A 22,223-nucleotide genomic window follows, 5' to 3' on the forward strand; every position below is an offset into this window, starting at 1 on the left:
GACAAGTGGATAGTAACTGATGATGCTGTCAACTTGGGTCTTTGTTGATGATGGCTGATGATCAAATTAGTCGTGCTGATCATTTCAGCGATGATGATTATAATGTTGATAAGGCGGATGATGATGTAATAACTGATGATGCAAATAACTGACTGTTGGACAGAATGATGATGATGAGTGGATGGACAGGTCCCAAACCATCCTGACCACCACTCACCGTTGACCTCCGCGCACACAAACCCCGAAACCAAGCTCAAATTTCCACAAAAACCAAACAACATTTCTCACCGTTCACCGTTGTGAATAAACCGATAGCACGTTTGGGAGTAAAACATTCACGTTGCGTTGACGAACAGGAGATGCAGCCGTGAGTGCGAATGCACCTGGGTGCGGGCGTGGCACAAAATTAAAACGTTCGTTCACCATATTTAACCTCGGCCGCCACTCAACCTTCCGTGTCCACACGGCCGTCCGTTCTCTCGCCACCCTCGCTCCTCCAGACCATCTTCTCGTGTCCCGGTTTGTCTTTGCGAGTTGGTGAAGCAAAGTTCCTTTCGGCCAAAAAAAAATCCAATTCAGGATATTTCCGCTTTCCCCCTTTATCCCCCCCCCCTTTGAACTCGAGCGTTAATCTGTTGAGCAATGCCAGAAATCTGACCAGGAAGCGAACCTTTTATCATCAGATTTCTAAACTCCGAAAACCCTCGCGGATTCACCTTTTTCTACATCTGTAAATGCTTTGACAGCTGCAGAAACCCCTCCGGCGTGTGTTCATAACCTCCTGCAATGACTGGGGTCTTTGTCTGTTTTTGGCCATCACGGCACCCTCACTATCTGAGCATTTCCTTCAAGTTCTATACATTCTTTTATAAAAAAATTTAAATTACAGTGTTTGTGAATAATGTACACAGTTTTGTTGTATGTATGTTGAACTTATTTCGCACCGCATGTAGCCAACTGTGCTAGTCGGAGGTGCGGGCGAAAGACAACAAACTGAACACACACAAAAACTGTTCTAAAGCAATGAAAGCTGTTCCAGTAAGGGTTGGAGGGGTGGAGTGGTGGTGCAGTGGTTAGCGCACTAAGCCCGGCGTCCTGAGGTTGATTTCTGGCTGGCCTCCACTCGGCCATCTCACACCTGTCAACCCCTTATCAGTGCCCCCTACCTTATTACACACCAATTCAGACCTTCTTGGTCACCCCGTGCCCTTATAAATCTCAACGTTCATCCTACAAAGTCCCATCACAAGGGAGAAACACAAACAAATAGACAATTGTGTTTGCCCGTATTGAGACGGCTGTACGCCGTATGGACCTGAAAACTCAATTTCCCTGCACAAGAATACGGGGTAAACCTTATGGGTTGACAGCTTTGCCATCTAGGCCCCGTGGGCCCTCACGTCTCGCCTGAACGCCACACCCAAATATGTGCATCCACTGCTGGATGAAGGCCTCCCTGCACCATGTCACTGTTGACGGTTGTATGACCGTTCTTCACCGCGTTGATCAGTGCCGATTGGCAAAAGGTGGGGTCGGAGGACCGGTTTAGTTATCGTTGTCTACTGACATAGCCATGCCCAGGTAACGTAACCTTCACATTGTTACGTTCCATCACTGTAATATTAGTCATATTCATTTGGGTTTTAACCGACTTGTTTCATATTTAGTTTACATATATACACTGCAAATATATCGCATTGCATAATACTAAATATCATGAAATGCGCAAGTACTTTGATGCAGCTCAAGACAGTTGATTAATCACAAAATAATTTGCAACTTAAATTGTTTGCTTAGTCGAGAAATGTGCGTCGTAGGGCAGGTCCTATGTGTGTTGAAAGGGCTTGCAGTGGTAATCCTATCCTGCCGGTGCCTCGCTGGTGATTCATTACGCTGGGGGCGTACACTCGTTTGTTTCTAGGCATTATGCTCTCTACGATACTTGCCGCGTTGATGGAAGAGACCAACATTGCACGTCCCCTCCTTTCACGCTCTCGGATCAGCCTCGGCTCTGACCTCAAGTGAGCCGGCTCAGAGCCACCCCCATAATTTGAGCCGGCTCCGAGCGGTGCGAAAGAAGTTCAACATACAAGCCTGAGCTGAGACTGAGCATTGGCGACCGAGCCAGAGCCGAGCAGGTGACTCAGAATAGGGCTCTTGTTCTTGTCTCCACAGATTTGTTGGTGGGGGCTTTTGGAGTGTCCAAGGCCGTGCTGTACAGGTAAAGCAGCGCTCTGCTCGTTCACCTCGTGCCCCCAAACACCGTCCGTGGACGTAGGACCGGCAACCCGTTCTGGGGACCACTTCACAAGGCCACGGCCGTCCATAGCGGGGAACGAGGGCCTGGGGCAATCCCAACCGCGTGGGCTCCCCCCGACGCCTTAAAACTAAACCAGAAGCATTGCATCGAACAGCGTGATGTCGAAGAGCAGGGCCCCCTAAAGCGAGGGGCCCGGGGCAGCCGCCCCGATTCGCCGTACCCCTACGGACGGCTCTGCGGAGCGCCAGTGGCCCGCAGGCCACTGGTTGGTAACCACTGGTATAGAGGGTGCATGGTGAGGAGTACAATGTTCACGTTCTGAATAGTAATGCTCATGAAGAGCTTACGTAGCATGAGCATAGCAGCCCGTGTAGAGGGAATATTTCTCCATAGTCCTAAAAGACAAGGATCAGGAGGCAATTGTGGACGGCATCGAGTTGTGTAATGCCAGCGTAAGATTCACAAGTTACTCAGGGATGAGTTGGTGTCGTATCGGGCGAGTTTATTTTTTGTTTAAGCAGAACTCAAGAAACAAGCACGGTGTCATTTGCCAAAGTGATCTGGGCCATGAAAGTGACCAAAAAAAACATGAAATCAACTGCAACGATAGAGCAAATGCAGGGTCGGGTTGGGTCCTACGGGGAGTTATCGATGCGGCTGGAGAGGTAGGACGGTGTGAGTTGTGTGCTCTTCCCAGCTGATTACTCGCCCTCTTGGTGGAGGCTCCGAGAAGTGGGGAGCGAGCGAGCGAGTGAGCAGGGACGTCCACGGACGTGCTGGAGGCTGACGGTCGCCTCCGTGTCCCCCGCAGGGCCCGGCCGGTCGTGATCCTGGACGTGGAGCTGCAGCTGCTGCCGCAGATGATCAACACCGAGAGCAAGGACTGCAAGATGCCCGGCTCGGGTGCCCCTGTGTCATGGTGAGCGTGCACCAGATTTCACAACAATGATGACGACGACAAGGGAGGCTTGAGACTCGGTGAGGCTTTCTTGGGAGAAACGAGCGTAATCGAGATGTTCAGTTCATTTTGATTCGTTGTACAGATGAAGACGATGATGTTGATGATGATGTTGATTCGTTATCCACGCAGAAACGATCAAGGATGAATAATATTGACGTGTTTAATCAAACAGATAGTCCACTGCCGGACTATCTAACTCATTTGAAGGCCAATGTAGACAAATTAATATCGAGGCTTCACCCCCTCCCCCGCCCGTTTCCTATGCGTACATTGTCAGTAAACCCCCCATACGCAAGCTACGCATTTGGGTTATCCCCACTCCCCTCTCCATGCGTACGCACTAAATGGATGGCCCCCTGCTGTAATAGCGCGACAAGTGGGGGAGGAGGGGTTTGGGTGAAGGACGCCCCTAGCGGCTGCAGTGAGATGCAGCTGCTGCGATTGCATCCTCCCGTCGTGGCAACAACACATGTTGCGATGGCGCTTTGAGCGCGGCCAGATGTTGTTGTTGGCAGAAGGGCACCGCCGTTATTTTCAGCAAGCAGAAAAAAACGACAAAATAAACCAAGACCCGAAACAGGAGGAGGATTTCTCCACGAGGCCATCGCCTGATGAGGCTGGCTGTTGTGGTTGCTGTTGTTCTAATTACGGGCGAAACGTCATGGCACTCGAATGATAAATGTTGTGGTTTTACTCTCCAACACACAACCAGTTAGTGTTGAACCAGTAACGAACTGGCACGTCTTACTCACGAGACAAATCTTACTCACGCGCTGTGTCGGGTGGTGGCAGGTTTAACGATGCGTTAATATTTACACGACCTGTCCTCTGTCACGGAGAATATTGGTCGCGAAAGCCTTCGCGTCAAACTCGGCATGAATTCCGTCGACTTGACTCGCTATCGCAACGCCCGAACTGCGTGCGGCGACGCGTTCGTCAACGCGAGTGCTGTAGGAAGCCGGGAAGCCGGGTTTGCGCCGGTGTTCGTCGTTGCTTTGTCCGGCTTCCCTTTCATTACCTCTGTGTGTGTGTGGTGTTCACTCTGTTGCAGCTTCACAGTCAAGGTCTGTCTCTCAGCAGTTGGCAAAAGTGTTCCTGCAACAATGGGTGAGGAAGGCGGCGGGCGTGCGAACGCATTACCTCGCAGAGCGCGGCTTCGTAATGCCAGCTGGACATTCCGATGCAGGGACGCTGAGATTTAAAGAAAAAACGCGTTAAATTGATTTCTGGCTGAAATGAGCACGGGGCAGCACTCATTACTGGAAATTCCACATTCCTACGACAGCAGTCGGTCGACCCACAGGGCAGCAGCCACTGTTGCCTTTCCACATTAAATACAAATTATAATCTTCAACACCAAAGCCTAAAAAAATGCTAATATTCCACACTTTAGTTATTTAGGATATACAAAGTGTTTGGGTGACACACCTTGCCCCAAAGAGGATCCTGATGGCGTCGTCGTGCTCACAGCGTTCGCTCGGCGTCACTGTCAACCCCAGGCAATGCATTTTCAAACATAACCCAGCAGGACATTCTGACCACATTTGTCAACCACCGTTATCTGCTGTGCACATCCAAACCAACGAGCCCACTGGGAGAAGGGCCATTCCATTCCCACAGTTTCCACTGCCGCTGACACTCGTGCAGCCACCACGGAGATCCCACAACGCTAAGAGAATAAATGGTTTGCGTCTCGCAGGAACCCAACCCAAAGAGTGACAGTGGCTCCACTGCCTCTCAGTGACCTGGGAAATTATGATAATTATTACTACGCTTGTACACCCAGCAAAGCCTCACTAAGTATCTTTTTTCAGGAGGGCCCTACCAAGTTTTCGGAGTAGGGGGTGATGTTGCTATGAGTGTGATCCCAATTGAGTAATTTGCAGGTCATTTTGTCAGCATTGGGATGTTTTGGTCAATCCCATTGCGTAGTTTTTTTTAAATAATGCAGCCAGCCATCGACGGGGCATTCAAGAGGGCTCCACACGTGTTACCATACCAACCGTCAACTCCCCTCCATCAACTCGCTTGCAACTTCTGTATTCTTCGCGATGGTGAAACGGCCAACATCGAATCACCACCTCGGTGCATAACAAGAGGCTCCGGCCTGCAGGGCTCGACGCTGTGTCGGAGCCGATCACCCACGTGACCCAAAGTGCCGCCCCCCGCGCCCCAAGAAGGTGGCAAGACGCGTCGCAGGCAATGTGCTTCTCAGAACTCTGGCCCCTTCAATGGGGCCCTCTTCCTGCTGCTGATCGAGCCAGGCCGAGGGGATACCGTCGTAAGCGTGACCCAGCTATTGGCAGCTGTGACCTCAATTTAACGACAGCTGACACGGAGGATGTGAGCCCAGCCATCGACAGTGAGGCAGTGTTCCCATCCTTTCTCACACTTCCCTTCTCAGCAATGCACAGAATAACACGGGTGGTACGAGCAATAGCAGAAACAGCATCGTAACATGATAGATGATAAAACATAAATCTCGAGTTGGAGGAAAGGAGATCGATTCAAATGTATTCATCGGGTTACATCTTGAGCCGCAACAGCCTTGATGTCGATCATTCCGGCGCAGTGTCGCGTCATGCGAAGTTAGGATGCAGGTGGACGTTGACCCCGAGGTCAAGTGAGACGAGTTGCGATCCCCGTAGCAACGCAACATTTCCTGACGAGCCGCGTGTGTCCACCCGCCGTTGGGAAGACAAGATGCACATGACCGTACAGCGTTTGTCAACAAATCCACGGCGTTGCTCCCTCCGTTCCCCCGCTGTGACGGAGCCGTCAGAAATATAATTTGTTGTAAAAACAAACGAGAGAGACGCCTTGCTTATTGCAGGATCCGTCTTCTCAGGTGGGCTACGTGGAAATGTTTATTTTTCGATTTTGTTTAAAGTAGTGTTCATTACTTTTAACTTTCAGACAGGCGCGTGCTTTTCAAACTATTATTTTTTACCGTCACAGGTCGCTTAATATCCATTTCACAAACTTTAACTGGCAAATTGTCACTGCGGTTTGGAACGCATCACTCGCGATCAGAAGGCTGCAAGTTAGAAAACAATCACGGTGATAACTGCAGTGAGTGTTTTCCTTGCCTTTTTTGTAGGTCAATCAAGTTTTACTTTTGAAACATATCCAGGTTCTTCGTATACACCTCAGCCATGCTGGCGTTAGCATTGCAGCAATGTTCTTGCGACCAAACCCATCCAAGCAAACGTTTCCTTACACGCAAGCGCTGTCAATCGGAGCATGTGCTGCACGTGCAACAAAACACATTTCAAACGGGGCTTCAAGAAAGTTGCAAACTGCACTCACACGTGCACGTTGGCTCAACGTTGGAGTCCATGTTAAATGGCAATGCGTGGACACAAACACACTTTTTTCCAAGAGTAATGCAACTTTTAAATTCAGCCTAACAAAACAGAATTCTAGGCAATGTTTTCATCCACTATGCAGGTGGGTGATTGCTGGTGTAATGCTGTAGAATATACTGCCTCCAGACTGGGACTGGGCTGAATTAACGTTAGACCACGTTTTTGTGAATTGTTGTGCCTGCCAAGTCGTTTGAGACTGGGCCAATGCCATGAATTTCATTGACGTGGGCATTAATGCCACCCACCGCAACATCGTAACTTCAATATTGATTAATCATATATTTTTTCCCCACAATACCACATCTGCTTTTCGTAAAACTTAACACCGCCTCGTGTAAATTGTTTACTCGCTGATTATGAGAGCAATGGCAGCATTGACGGCAACTGCAGGTGAAGTTTTCTGGCTCAAAGCTACAGCCCTGGCCTCTGGCTGAGCTCACATCTCCAGTTTTTGTGTTGTCATTGAGACAGCAGTTTGGTGCCGAGTGGTTACACTCGCGCCCTACGTTTAGAAGCACCCCGGTTCGATTCCCGACTCAGGCCCTTTTCTGTCCGCAGTTTGTATGTTTTCTCTCCCTGTTCCGCATGGGTTTCCAACGGGTTCTCCACTTTCCTCCCATAGCTCGAAAAAAGATGAAAACCATTGTACTGTAACTGATATCCGTCAAAGCATCCCAACGTTAATACATTACCTTCATATGACTCGATTGGGACGACACACAGCAACAACATCGAAACACTTGGCAGGACCCTCCTGAAAAAGATTTGTGAGATTTGTACGTATGTTGAACTTCTTTCGCACCGTACGTAGCCAACCGTGCTAATCGGTGCGAGGTAAGGACAACAAACTAAATACAAAATGCAGTTCTAAAGAAATACGGCTTTCAATCTAGATGATTTAAAATTGAATAGCATCAGTGGCTTCCTAATATCGGTAAGGAACAGCGTTCCAGACGGCCGCAGGAGCGCATCTGAAAGCGCGCGATGGCTAAGCCAAAAGATTTACTCAGCACTAGCAAACCACGGTCTGTGTGTTTTGTCGCATCTGCTGCCCTGGGCAGAGGTAGAGCTCCAGGTGCAGCTCGACCGGCTGAAGCTGAAGGGCTCGGGGCGACGGGCCCTCTTCCTGCTGTCCCAGACGTCGCTTCACGAGCAACGGCTCAGCCTGGCCAACCGGGCCCAGCCGCACTGCGTGGCCCTGCTCGCCTTTCTCAGGGTAAGTGCCCCAAAAACCCCCACCCCCCAATACCCCCCCCCACCCGCCCCTTGGCCAATAGCGACGCCGTGGCCCAGCGGTGGCTGCGTTCACAGAGGTTCGCGGCTCGAATGCAGCAGGCCACCCTGGTTAATACTGATATGCTCACGGTGATGTGTTCAATGCTACACCCATGTAGAATGGTAGCAGTGCAAGATGGGGCGGGTTTTCCCTTTAGACTTGCCTCCGTAAGCATTCTGCTACTGGGGTGTTCCTGATAAAGAGTTGTTTTTTGGTATATCGCGTAAATATCAAAGCGTCGTGAACCCACCATGTAGGCTCACCTTTACTCTATTTAACACCCGAAAACAGGAAGGCTTCACAATTCTGGCAAATCGCCTGATGAAGCTGGTTGTAATCATCAGCGCAAACGTCGTACTCGAACTGTAAAAGTTGTGGGTTTACTCTCCGACACTCCGGTGTGCCGAACTCGTAACTAATTGGCACGTTTTGTCTATTTGACGAACCTCACTAATTGGCTGTGTCAGGTGGTGGCGGGTTAACGACACGTTTATATTTACGCGATCTAACACACAAAAAACGTTATTATAATAATATTGATCGCGAAGGCCTACGTGTTAAACTGTGAAATCAACTATCTACAACGTTACAAACTCATTGATAAATAAGTATTCTTGGTTCTTTCGGTAAAGTCACGTAGAAGGGAAATAATAAAAATAAAACATAATAAAATACAATTCTCACGAACCGCCGATAAAGCGTCGATGCAGTCGGTATATACTGCAGATGTATCACCTGTCCAAATTGCACATCGTTTCCAAACGAGGCACATTGAGGCCATTCCGCTGACAAATGCGCACTGCTGTGAATAATGGCGTGAGGCTTGAGATGTCTAATTAGCAGCAGATGGCCCATTATAGTACAGCGACGGGATCGCCCTGCTCAATGTCCTCCCACTGTGCGCTGCACAAACCGCCGCCAATGCTGTGACGGTCGATTAGCCATCAGAGCATTTGTAATTTGTAGATCACGCGTGGTACTTTTACACGTGACGATAAGCCACTTCGTTGAGCTATCATTTGTGGCCCTGTCGCTTCTGATAAAGAAGCTAATAGCTCAGTGGGCTTTGCCTGGTAAAAAACAAGTCTTTTGTTGTTGATTTCTTCACCTTTCGAACACTTTGCACTCCTCTCGTGTGTTTGTAATGTTTGTTGTGGTAACCTTATGACCCACCCCTCATGGGCATCTGTGTAAAATATTTTTTATCGCTCATCGGATTTCTCCTGGATAATAAAAATTATCTGATTTTGTCATGCAAACGTCAATTTCCAAAGATTCCTTGCTCTGCGGTGATGCGTGTTGATATCAGAGTAATATCTGCCACTTCAGTGTGAGGCTTTTATGACAACGATAATTGGCCCTCCACATATTTTTGTAATTAAGAGTCGTACTAATTCATGCACTCATTAAGAAATGTCACCTTACTCTGTTGTCATTGAAGGTATTTAACAAAATGGCTGTGAGTGAGACACTGAGCGAGCCACTGGCTGTGCCGCAGGGCGAGTCGGAGTTCCGTGACAAGCTCGCGCCAATCTCCGTGGGCCTCAACCTCAGCCTGGATGAGCAGGCGAGGCGGGGCCCTCACGGCCTCCACCCCGTCCTCCACCCCTCCAGTCCGCAGCACGTCAGCAAGCAGGTGCAGCTCACGCATGCTCACCAGCGAGCTCGGGCCCACTCTCTCCTTCCCCATGCAGGCCCCTTTATGGAGGGCCTCTGGGCCACAAACTCCCAGCAACAGCAGCAATCCCCCCCCCCCCCCACACTTTGGCGACCATCATCATTTCCCGTCTGTTGCAGACACACGGCAGACTAGACTGTCTTTCAGCATGATTGGCTGCGTATGTTGCGAAAGAAGTTCAACATACACACATTTAAACTTGTGAAATGGGCCCTCCGGTTTCTATTTTTCCAAAGCGAGCAGCCATTAAGTAGCTGGACGGGTTTCCAGTTCGCATCCCGCTTGGGGGGATTGAGGGTCAACTCAGCCCATCGCCATCCCTCTGGGGTCAATAAAATTGTTGCTACTTTGTGGGACATCAATAGCGGTCATCCTATGGAGTGCTTCACTCCACAGTTTTAATTCAGTTGACCTTGGTTTTGGTATCCTATGTATTTTATTGCGAGGTGCAAAATATATATATATACAATTGTTCAGCTGTGGTCTTGTACAGCGTTGTGAGATGCAGCTTTGCATGAACGATGCTATATTACAATTCAACTATTGTTTCCATGGGAATGTGGAATTTCCACTGTGAGCTCGGAATTGCTGGTGGAGATGAACGCCACTCTGATGCTCATTCTAACACTAAGTTTGAAAACTTCACGGAGCGGTTGTTAGCCTGCTCAGCATTGCCTGTCTGGCCTCACTCAATTTAGAGTGACGTAGCTTTGTACAACGCCAATGGGGCATTGTAAGTAATAGTTGTTTTGTTGAGTTCTCTGACACGCGTCAAGACCCAATTAAACAGAATGTGGATGAGCACCTGATGCCCATAATGACGTCTAACATCCCTGCCTCGTCTCCCCATCAACACACACGCACAGTTAGCAACTTTTCCCTCCGTCGTGTTGCCTTTAAAACTGATGACTGGTTTGTGACGACGATGACGATGACAGTGATGATGTTTGTCTCCTCCTCAGGCCTACATCTTGCTTGACTGTGGTGAGGACAATGTCTGCATCCCCAAGCTGAAGCTCTCGGTCACGTGGTGCGCTCACGCACTCACAGCCACACGCACGCACAACCACACTCACAGCCACACACGCTCCCAGCCACACGCACACACGCACAGCCACACTCACATCCACACACACTCACAGCCACACTCACAGCCACACACACACACAGCCACACACTCTCAGCCACACGCACGCACAGCCACACTCACAGCCACACGCACGCACAACCACACTCACAGCCACGCACGCTCTCAGCCACACGCACGCACAACCACACACACAGCCACACACACTCACAGCCACACTCACAGCCACACTCACAGCCACACACACTCACAGCCACACTCACAGCCACACACACACACAGCCACACTCACAGCCACACACACACAACCACACTCACAGCCACACACACACACACAGCCACACTCACAGCCACACACACACACAGCCACACATGCTCTCAGCCACACGCACATGCCCCTTCGGGCCACCCAAGTTCACTTTCCTTATTGGCGATCACTGATACGGTGGCCCTCTACATGCCAGCTCTACGGGACCCCCTCATCCAAGAGGAGCTGGAGCCAGGCCTGATGCCAACACCAGACAGTCAAACTCCTCTCATCTATCGATCGTTTCCCCAACAGTGGATCGTCCACGAGGGTTGACAGATCTGCTATGCCAGGAGTCGGCAACCAAAATAACAAGAAAGGCCATTTTTTTTCCTAATTCGGTTAAAACAACCCAATATTTCAAGAGCTGCAATGCACGTGAATACGAGACGGAGGTCTCCTTACTAAGTCACGTGTCACGAAGCGGCCCTTCAAGAGCCGCGTGCAGCTGCAGAGCCGCAGGTTTGCCGACCCCTGCGCTGTGCCGTTACCATGAGGCTGCGACCATCATACATGTCCGACACGTGTTGTGAGACGGACGTCGCCCTACCAGACAGTGACACCACATTTCAAATCAATCGTGGCCCACGCATCATCGCAGATGTTCCGAGGGGAGAACTTTTCTTTTCACGTCCATTCCTCCCCTTCCTCTACACTCACAGACAAAAAGGAGATCTCATGCAGGAGATTGTGTGTTCAGTGAATGCCGTAAAAGTTGGGATTGAAAAATAAAGTCGAGCAAGTCAGCACAATTTTTATATCCACTTTCTAAAATATGCTCAGCATGTGTTGGAGCAACACATGAAATCAGTAAATCACCACGGATTACAGAGACAATAGGTTCTGGAAAGAAAATTCAGCTTGAAAAAGTGCAGATTCCTAAAGCCACGTGTGACCCAGTGGATGTCTGAGACGAATGCATCCTCAGAGTCTAGTCCAGCTTGCAGCTACCATGCAGTCCACTCGGAAGCTGACGCTCTTCCCACCGTAGCTATGGAGGACTGAGGCGGCAGGAGATTTGTTATCGGGCGGCAGAGTGCTGACACTCACGCCTCACAACAAGAAAGGCCTGCGTTTGGTTCCCGACTCGGGCAGCTTTCCGTGTGGAGTCTATACGTGCTCCCCCTGTACTGCACGGGTTTCCTCCGGGTTGTCCGGGTTCCTCACATAGCTAAGACAATACACAGCGTGTGACTGGGGGTTGGCCAAACATCCCAATGCTGATAAATTGCCCGCAAATGACACAAGCAGAGCCACAACATTGCCCCCTACTGCGGGACACTCTTGACAATTAGTAAGATTTGCCACGTAAACAAAACGTGCCAGTTAGTTACTACTTCAGCACACCTGTGGTGTGTTGGAGAGTAAACTCCACAACATTATCATTTGACTTCACGTCGTCCTGCTGGTAAATGACTCTGTCGGGTGGTGGCGGGTTTACCGACACATTTATAACTACGCGATCTAACCCCCCAAAAAACAACCCCCTTTATTATCAATAATAAAATAACAATGATCAGATTCCCCAATGAAGAGCCTTTGCCCCACCCGTCTGTGTAAGGGCACCTGGATGACCGCTCGCAGTCCCCTACGTAAGTGGGGCAGCGAGCCCATTTATCTCCCTCGCCCCCAGCCCGTGAGCTCCATGTGCCGGGGCTTCCACCCGCGGAATTTATGTATTTATGTGCCCCCCCCCCCCCGCCTCCATTGCCGCTGCTCTCACCCCGAAAGGGGCACCTGGGCTGTCTGCGATGGTTTCTGAGCGAGTTTCCGTGCCCCCCCCACCCCAGGGACCGCAAGGCGCTGCTGGTGGGGGAGGAGAACCTGGTGACGCTGGCGCTCGTGGCACGGAACGCGGGCGAGGGCGCCTACGAGGCGGAGCTCGTCCTCGTGCTGCCCCCCGAGGCAGACTACGTGGGCATCGTCCGCAACGAGGTGAGGCCCCCACCTCCCCTTCCCTCGCTTCCCCTCCGCCCTGCCCCCTACCCCTAGGCCCCCTCCCCTCGTCCCCCCCTCTCGCCCCCCCGACTTGTGCATGCGGCGCCCTCCTCGTGGCCACGGCTCGTCACGGGAAGGCCTTGCTGATCGACGTCTCACCAGAGGCAGATTTGCAGACTTCCACATGGAGGGGGGGGGGGGGGGGGGGTTGGGTGGTCCTGAAATAAAGTTTTTTTTTTTAAAACAGGCCTCTACGTTAATAAAAAAAAAGAACCCACGTATTTTCTCTGGCAATGTCAACTCATTTTTGTGGCAATCATCTCCATCGCCTGCCCCGGTCCCACCCCTTCACTTGGAACCACCGCTGCATCTCACGTTCATCTTCTCTTGCTGTTCCTAGCAGGTGATAACAAAAGCTTTCGTGACTGCAGGAATTCAAATTCATAATTAATTTTAACCTATCTACGTGATTCATAATAAAAATTGCAAATTTTCCGATGATGCTGGATGTAATTACCAGCGAAACGTCGTACTCAAAAATTGTAAATGTTGTGGATTCACTCAACACACCGGTGGGCTAACGTAGTGAACTATTTGTCTCTTGTCAACGTGACACTTTTTTACTGATTGGCCGTGTCGGGCGGTGGAGGGTTGCCACACTTTTATAAATAACGCGATCTAACCCAAAAACCTTTATTATGAATAATATTGGTCGTGAAAGCCTACGTGTTAAACTATCTACGTGACTTTACCGAAAGACCCAAAGAAAATGTGGGATTTGTAACGGCCACAGTTTTTTGTTCGCTGTCGGTGACAGTGAGAAAGAGAATGATTCCGAGACGTAGGAAACTACAACAATTGACCCAGCTATGTGATCTTCTGTTGGAAAATTTGGCCCACAGTCTGTTGTGAAGAGTGCGAGAACACGCAGTGACATCCAGTCTCATTTGTTTAACCCAGTGTGAAGTCTGTGGAGATTCATTATCACTTCTGTAAGGAAAATTGGAATACATTAAACTATAATAGAACAGTTATAATAATAATTACATTACGGTAACTATTGTTGAAACGGTTTTGTTACCTCGCATTTGTCAATGTGTTTGCAAGTTGTTTATTTGGAATTGTGCCGATACTGAAAGATGATCGCACACACGGACAGATGACGGCACAGGTCTTTAAAGTCCACTATGCTGAAGACTCGCGTTGGTCATTCCCCTTACAAATTGCCGTATGACTGGGGTTGCCAAATGCGTGTTTACACCGGCAAGAATTGAACGAAATAACAACAGGAGCATCTGTTTACCGCTCGTGAAGCAAAGCACCAACACAGAGATGTGTTTTGCCCGTGTTGTGAAGCTGTGAATCTTGCCTGTTTGCTTTCATTAACTTAAGCACAATGTCGCTTTGCGTGTCTCTCCGTCTATGCACTGATTCGTTGTTCAAGACTTTCGTATTAACTTGAGACGTTAGAAAATCGTCAAGATCACGAGCGTAACCCACACATTGTCCAGTGTCCCTTTTTGTCCAATTGTTGGAAAAATTCCCAGGATTTTTCCACGACCAATAATCCGGTGATGTGGTCTGGTTATTTTCGTCAAGGTGTCTGTCTGACCCAATTTCCTTTATAAGAACAAATTTGACATCGAGGTAAATGCAATTATCAATTGCTGTAAAAAAGAATGCTGCGCAAAACCAGAATTAACGCAAAGAAACATTATACGGGCATCAAGAGCGATGATGAAGCAAGACATCGCATCGTAACATCCACGTGCAAGTTTATTGTAAAAATAATTTACCTTAGTAGTAGTAGGTTTTTACCCTTTAAACTGGTACAAAACTGACACCTTTATACAAGGCATCATGTTTGCAATAACCGCAACACAAGCAGTCAAAATGCAAACAAAAAAAACAACTCTGATAATGGTAATGATATGCACTGTCCTTGAAGTTGATTGGTCCACACCCGAGACAGCTTGTGCTAGGTTATCATGAGTTATTCTGGTTATATTATTGGTTCTTTCGGTAACCTCACGTAGATAGAAAACACATGTTTTAAAAATATATATTTTTATAAATGTAAAATAATAAAAGCAATTTTTTATTTTAAAATACATTTTATTTAAATTTTATTTTTTTATTTAATTGTATTTTTTTTTATGTTTTCTATCTCCTTGACTTTACCGAAAGAACCAAGAATATCAATTCCTGCAGTCACGAAAGTTGTACGTCTGAGTTATTCTTTCTTATCTGCTCTCCTATGGAGAGGCAGGCGGCCACATGTGCACAGCAGACGTGGCGCTGTGTGCTGTGCTTTGCTGCTGCTCTACAGAGGCAGCAGGGCTCTTGGCGTGGCACGCAAATACCACGATAACCCACTGCAGGGTAATAGGACGTGGAGCTGCCATTTCGTACTTTCAGTCGATTTGGCAGCTCACATCAACGGGTGCTGTGGTCCATCATGAACTGTCCTGAATCTGGTAACGGAAATATATCTGATTACGTTTCATGATAATGCAACAAATGTCACTTTAATGAAGTCCGTGGTTGTGAACAGAAATGCCGCAGGCATCCCTGACGTGCGCTGTTTCCTCTTTCTCGGGGTTGCTGGAGGTGTAGACCGTTTATTATACCTTTGGATGCATGCACAGAGTTTTGTAAGCATTCTCCCGAACCCAGTGTGAGAATTCTTAAACCAACGCAAAACAAAAGCAGATCGTAGATCCACTTGCATACGTTGGGTTGTGGTTCTGCTCGCAGAAACGTTTCCATAAAAGCGACTTCCACTCGAATTATTGATCGGATGTTATGCACCGTTCTGGTGGGCAGATTTTGCAGAACCCGTGGTCCCGCCATAAATGGCCACAAATCACGATGCAAGGGTGGGGCATGTGGAGCATTCTGACATCAGGGTGAAAACCCCCCCGAAAGATGTCCAATCAACCGTGCCCCCAACCAACACAAGACAAAGATCCCCCGTATAGCCATAACAGTCTTTTTGGGCCAAGTTCCGTTAGGGAGTAGCACCTATGAAGGCCAGCAAGGCACACGAGGGGGTGGGTGGCCAGCACCACGCCCGACCACCTTTGTCTCCCCAGTGGCGATGTTTACACACCGTACCAGGTACTCATCTGAGGCTGAGTCGACCTAGGGTGGGCCCAGGACCGGTTCAAATAATCATCACCGATGTTGGCCACGGGCGGGATTTGAACTTGGGTCGCTCGGTTCGTAAAGCAGCACGCTAACCGCTACACTTTCGCTCCCAAACCGCCACACACACAAACTCACACGTATACATTCGAGTACCTTTGCAGTAGTCAGAAGCGACCTGGCCACAAATGATAGCTCAACGAAGTGGCTTATTATCACGTGGAAATGCATAGCAGCCAAATACTCGAAACGCATTTTTCTAAATGTCGAGGGAAAAACCAGAGGGCCGGGAAAAATATCCATGCGACCACGTGGAGAGACACGCACACTCCAAACATACAGGCATATAGGTTTAGTTCGATCCCACGACCTCTTGTATACCAGGCGAGGTAGTTAACATCTAGCGAACGTGGCGATAATGATTGAACTTTACTCAGTGAATGATTGATATCTCGAGCACTTTGGCAACTCTTGTCATTTACAACATTTAAAATGTGATCTCACTGTGCTAGACCAAGACACACATTAAAGTCATAAACCTTGGTATTCAACGAATATGGTGCCCAGTAATAAACAAAAGTTTGCCATGATTTCCATGTTGGATCATATAAATTCGAGTGCCCCCTGGTTCGGCTCACGCGTGTTCACATTTGTGCACGTTATTGTAAAGATCTTCGAGACGGGCTAAAAAAGAACATCTTGAACGAAGAACAGGGCACGTGGTCTGGCAATGATGGCTCTTGTAATAAACCCGAGTATGATTATGTACACAATCCAGATATTTTGAGATATCCTGCTTCCTTATTTTCTTTTCATGTTATTAAACAAAGTCGTTTTTATTCAACACAGGCCGAGACAAAAAACAAAGACACAAATAAGTCAGTCTCTTGGCTGGGAAGTTTTTTTTGTGAGGATGAGATCGGAGGGGGTTGGGGGGGGGGAACCGCAAGAGCGGAAAGCGAGAGCTCGCGATGTGGATTGGTGCATGGAGGAGGAGTGGCGAGGGAGCGCGCAGGGAGCACGCTGCCAACGCTGCCACCTCCGCCTCGTTGGTGCTGCGTTGCTTACGAGCGCCGTCGAGATCAGGGACGGGCCACGGCGGACGAGTCGGTGGGCCACGCAAGAGGCCCTCCTTGGCCTCAGTGACACCGTCGCCCGTGCACTCACCGCGACCCCCGAGCATCACCACAGAGATACCGAGGCCAGGCGATCCACGAGGGGGGCGCCACGGGACGCAGATTGCCCACCGCTGGCATAGATGATGGTCACGTCGATCATCAACGTCACGCACTTGCCCGTTTTAGTTGTATGTGGGGTAGTCGAGTGTCGGTGTAGTGGTGAGCACCCAGTGCTGAGAACTCGGTGAGCTGAGTTGTATTCGAGTCCACGGCTAACATCGGTGGCGATTGAGATCCGTGCCACCAATCCGCACTGGCCAGCACGGTGAAGTATGGACAAACAACGCCCACGACTGAGAGAGCGTGGGGGAGGGCCTTCATGATGTGCCAATGTTGTATAATGACGTGTTATTTCTAGCCACGGTATTGTGCTAGGAAACACTGCTGAGGTGGTGCGTGGTGCTGGGACACGAGGCAACGCCAGTCACAGCGCTGAGTCAACGCCACTGAGGTCCTGCAGGCAAATCTGAAGCTCCCTCCAGGGATGAGTTGAGATTCCCCACATCTGTCGCTGATTTGTAACGACGACTTCACAAAATAAACCCCTCGGTGCACGGGACGTTGCGCTGAACTTCGCGAAGTTCAGCTTTGGCGGAGATCATTTGGCAGTCACACGGAGCAAGTCGCTGTCCCACTTGCGCCGCCCGAGAGAGGTCACGTGGGGGGGGGGGCTATAATCACGATTAATCGGCTCAATTGTATTCTAATGCCACTGAGAACACGACATTAAACGTGCATAACTAAGAATAGTTTTCTCCAAACATATCTATTCGTACAATACATTCCACTAGATATTATACAAAAAACAACTAATCACGTTCATCAACATCACTGGTTTACAAGGGGTACATATGAAGTATTGGAAAATGACGGCAGGAAACTCCTTGACGGGAACACACTTCTTTTATTAAATCTTGACTTGTAACGATACAACGCGTGGCCTCTCTTCTTCACAATGCGGTCACCATACAACGGTACAACTCGTGACCTCTTCTCTCCGCCCTACGCTTCTCTTGACTCTCGTAGATTCTGTGCTGCTGGCTCTCTGTGCCTCGTGTAGACTCCGCGCCTCGGCTACACTCCTCTCTCGTCTCGTGTAGACTCTGCGCCTCTGCTACACTCTTCACTCGTCGCGTGTAGACCTTACGCCTCTGCTACACTCTGTACTCGTCTCGTGTAGACTTTACATCTCTCTCTGGCTACACCGTATGCATACTCGGCTCGTGTAGACCTTTCTCTCTCTCTGGCTACACCGTATGCATACTCGGCTCGTGTAGACCTTTCTCTCTCTCTGGCTACACACTATACATCGCTCAGCTCGTGTAGACCTTTCTCTCTCTCTGGCTACACACTATACATTACTCAGCTCGTGTAGACCTTTCTCTCTCTCTGGCTACACACTATACATTACTCAGCTCGTGTAGACCTTTCTCTCTCTCTGGCTACACACTATACATTACTCAGCTCGTGTAGACCGTTCTCTCTCTCTGGCTACACACTTATACCTTACTCTCCTCTACTCTCCATTACTCTCCTCTACTCTCCATTACTCTCCTCTCCGGGCTCTATCTCTGCACCTTCGTCTTCATTCTTAGATGGTTCCACTTCTGCCCTCTACTCCTCTGTGCATCACCTTATATATCTCTTCCTCCCGGGAGACGGAGCGGATGCGGACCTCAACGTCGGCACCGCTCCTCAGTTACCCAATCACCACGCGCTATCTCTACGATCCGTTTTCTCCCCAGCGCGTGTTTCCACTCCCCGACCAATCACACCGCGCTGCCCCCCGATCACTCCCTCTCAGCGCATCACCGGCACACAGCCAATCAGCAGCACTACCCCCACCCGCGCACTGACGCCTGCTCCTCCCCGTCAGCGCGCGTCACCACACACACACCCGTACATACGCGCTGGCACACAACGTATACACCCAGCGCGTATCACCACTACACATACATAACGGGCGGACAGCTTGGTCAGTGATCCTTCTGGAGTGCAATGGGAGACTGGTCCTGTGAACTGACCTCGGCATGAGACGGCTTCTCAGCCGACAAAAAGGAAACGAGCTCAAAAGCTGCGATGATTTGTTATTATTTCTACTTAGAACTCGCAAGGTACTGAATGTCTTCCCATATCTCCAAACCTTACTATCATTTATGACGCTCGGGTCTTGCCAAGTTTGCAGTCGGGTGCGATGTTGCTATTGCTGTGATCCCAATTATGGTCTGATCTAAATTGAAAACGAATTGCTTCTTGTGTTTAGTAATAGTAATAGGCAGAGGTGGGACAAAGTCATTGTTATGCAAGTCCAAGTCGAGTCGCAAGTCATCAAATTCATGACTCGAGTCTGACTCGAGTCCAAGTCACATGACTCGAGTCCACATCTCATAGGTGGGACAAAGTCATTGTTATGCAAGTCCAAGTCGAGTCGCAAGTCATCAAATTCATGACTCGAGTCTGACTCGAGTCCAAGTCACATGACTCGAGTCCACACCTCTGGTAATAGGTTTTTACCCTTTTGTCTGGCACCAAAACTGACACCTTTATGCAAGGGATCATGTTTGCAATAACCACAACACAAGCAGTCAAAATGCAAACAAAAAGAGACAACTCTGATAATGATATGATATGTCAGTTTTTGGTGCCAGACAAAATGGTAAAAACCTAGTACTATATCTTGCTACTGGCAAAGGAGGTCTCATGATGTAAATTATTGTGTTTAGTTTGTTGTCCTTCCCCCGCACCTCCGATTAGCACGATTGGCTACTTACGGCGCGTGTACGTATATGTTGAACTTCCTTTCCACCGTACGTAGCCAACCATGCTAATCGGCGTGAAAGAAGTTCAACGTGCCTTCAATTGTGTAACTTGCAGGTGATTTGTCAGCATTGAGATGTTTTTCGCCAATACTATTTACAGTGCCGTGTATGTATATTTAGCTATGGGAGGAAACCAGAGATCCCACAGGAAGCCCAGACAGAACAGGGCGAGAACATGCAATCTCCACGCAGCACGGCACCCCGAGTCGGGAGTCGAGCCCAGGCCCCTCACGCAATGACGTGAGGGAGCCTTGTGTCAGTCTGATGTAGAACACCGATCCTTGGCCTCGCGATGAACCCTGAAGTTGCTGCGCTACCTGGTGCACCATGCCTGCAATCGCTGCTGGTGTCCGTTGCACCCGCTAATGGCGGCTAGTGATTGTTGTGATTACAGGGAACCGGATAGCTTCGCTGTTCGTGTAATTTCAATCGAGCCCCGTGCGTTTGGAGCCGATGTTCACATTCCCACAATTTCTGTCGGGAATTGCCAAAGTGCACCACTTCCTGTAAGAATTGAAGACCCTGTCATGCGGGCAGGCAATTATGTACCAGGATTGCGGCAAAATCCCACGTAACGAAGTTATGCTAAACAAAAATTGTGATAGAAAATATGTAAATTAAAATTGTTTCGGCATTTTTTTAAAGTACACTGTATAGCCCGGCTTAGTCTGGTGGCCCTCGCAAAAAAATTATGTTCAGAGCTCTCTCGCCTGGTTAACGAAAAGACAAAGACAGTGTCGAAAAAGACAATCACAAATATTTAAATGTTGTTTCATGGGACCTCCTTTGCCAGTACCAAAATACGGGAATGAAATGTTATTGCCAAACATATATCAGTCCTCTTTGTCCACCCTCACTGTTCAGTGTCAACAATAGCCGCTCTCTCCGCGAGGACAAAACACGCCGATTGCTCCATTAATGTAATAATCCATCCCTCCCTCCTGCGGTCGGAAATAAATCTCGGCGGAGTGGCTTACGGATCTCGGCACGGCTCCGTGTGACCTCCGGGTGTTTAACTGCCCTCAGCTCTACGGCACAGCTGTGCCTGCTGCAAGAGCAGCAGTTTCCTCTCCATCCAGCCAAATCAGATGGCTCGCATGTTTATCATCCGTCTACTGTGCCCTCGTTTTCAACTAATGTGCCGCTAATGAAACCAAACATGAGCGCACAAGGGACTGCATTCTGTCTGCGCACGCGCACATGTCTAATGTTAGAAAATGAGAAAAACTTTATTAAAATAGATGGGAGGTCATAAAGTCCCAACGTGTATTGCCTAACACAACTCTATTCTTGAGACCGAATGGATCCCTAAATCCAATGGTATTTAGTAATGAGGGTAGCAGCATTGCTGTATATGATTACATTGTGCTTTTGTAGAGGTGTAATTGTGTATGGGCGCGGATGGCTAACAAACACAGGGGGCGTGGTTAGGGCCGTACACAGAGAAGGTGCTCACACCGACGTCCGCACCTGCATCCCCCACGGGCCCCTCCCGGGGGCCGAGTACTATAAAAGGTGGTGAGCCGGAGGGCTCGAGGTCGGAGTATCAGCTTTAACCAGCGAAGACTGAAGACCAGCTAGCATAGGCCCCGGAGCTCCCCTGGCTCGCTGTCCTTGTCAGGGCCGACCAGGGCAAGCCGGTGGCGTGGCCCCGAGAGCCCAGACTCAGGGTGCCGGGATCCCAGCTTGACCAGGGCTGGGATAGGTAGCCTCCCTTAGCTCCGTAGTGGAGGACTTTGGCTTAGGTTAGCGGGGTTAGATGTTGTGTCTCCCTGTTAGCTGAGTAAAGGGGACGTTAACCCCTTAAGTACTGTGTGTACCCGCTACTGTACACAAGTTGGTGTTAATGAATAAGTGTGCCTCCGATCCCGTCGTCAAGCCTCCTGAATACTTACTACATCTGGTGTCAGAAGTAAAACGTTCAACGATGGACACACGAGGGACGACACGTACCAGGGAGTCGGAGATGGAGGACACCGCGGCCGAATCGCCACCAGAGATGGCCGAGGTCGGATCGGAGCAGCCGGGGCCGAGTACACCCGCGCTGCTACGACAGGAAGGGGGGGATGCGTCGGCCGAGGGACTTCGGCTGGCTCACTCCCGCCTGGCGGAGCTGCTCTACGCTGCGGCCGCCGCGTTGGAAGAGATGAGATCACGCGGCTGGGGGCTGGAGGGGCTGCGCGGGACGACGACAGCAGCCGACGC

The 22,223-nt window shown here is 49.5% G+C and overlaps 1 protein-coding gene across 1 annotated transcript in view; it reads left to right on the plus strand.

Moving 5' to 3' along the window:
- LOC144729756 (integrin alpha-8-like) overlaps positions 1 to 22,223 on the plus strand; it is a 132,160-nt gene that overhangs the window by 53,708 nt on the left and 56,229 nt on the right. Inside the window, exons 14-20 of the mRNA XM_078610223.1 lie at positions 2,176 to 2,221; positions 3,072 to 3,179; positions 4,273 to 4,328; positions 7,651 to 7,805; positions 9,364 to 9,501; positions 10,506 to 10,573; positions 12,727 to 12,871. Of these exons, the coding sequence (XP_078466349.1) occupies positions 2,176 to 2,221; positions 3,072 to 3,179; positions 4,273 to 4,328; positions 7,651 to 7,805; positions 9,364 to 9,501; positions 10,506 to 10,573; positions 12,727 to 12,871 (716 nt within the window). The remainder of the gene's footprint in view (positions 1 to 2,175; positions 2,222 to 3,071; positions 3,180 to 4,272; positions 4,329 to 7,650; positions 7,806 to 9,363; positions 9,502 to 10,505; positions 10,574 to 12,726; positions 12,872 to 22,223) is intronic.

Source organism: Lampetra planeri, chromosome 2, assembly GCF_965212315.1.
Source record: "Lampetra planeri chromosome 2, kcLamPlan1.2.h2, whole genome shotgun sequence".
In the NCBI taxonomy this organism is placed as follows: Eukaryota; Metazoa; Chordata; class Hyperoartia; order Petromyzontiformes; family Petromyzontidae; genus Lampetra; species Lampetra planeri.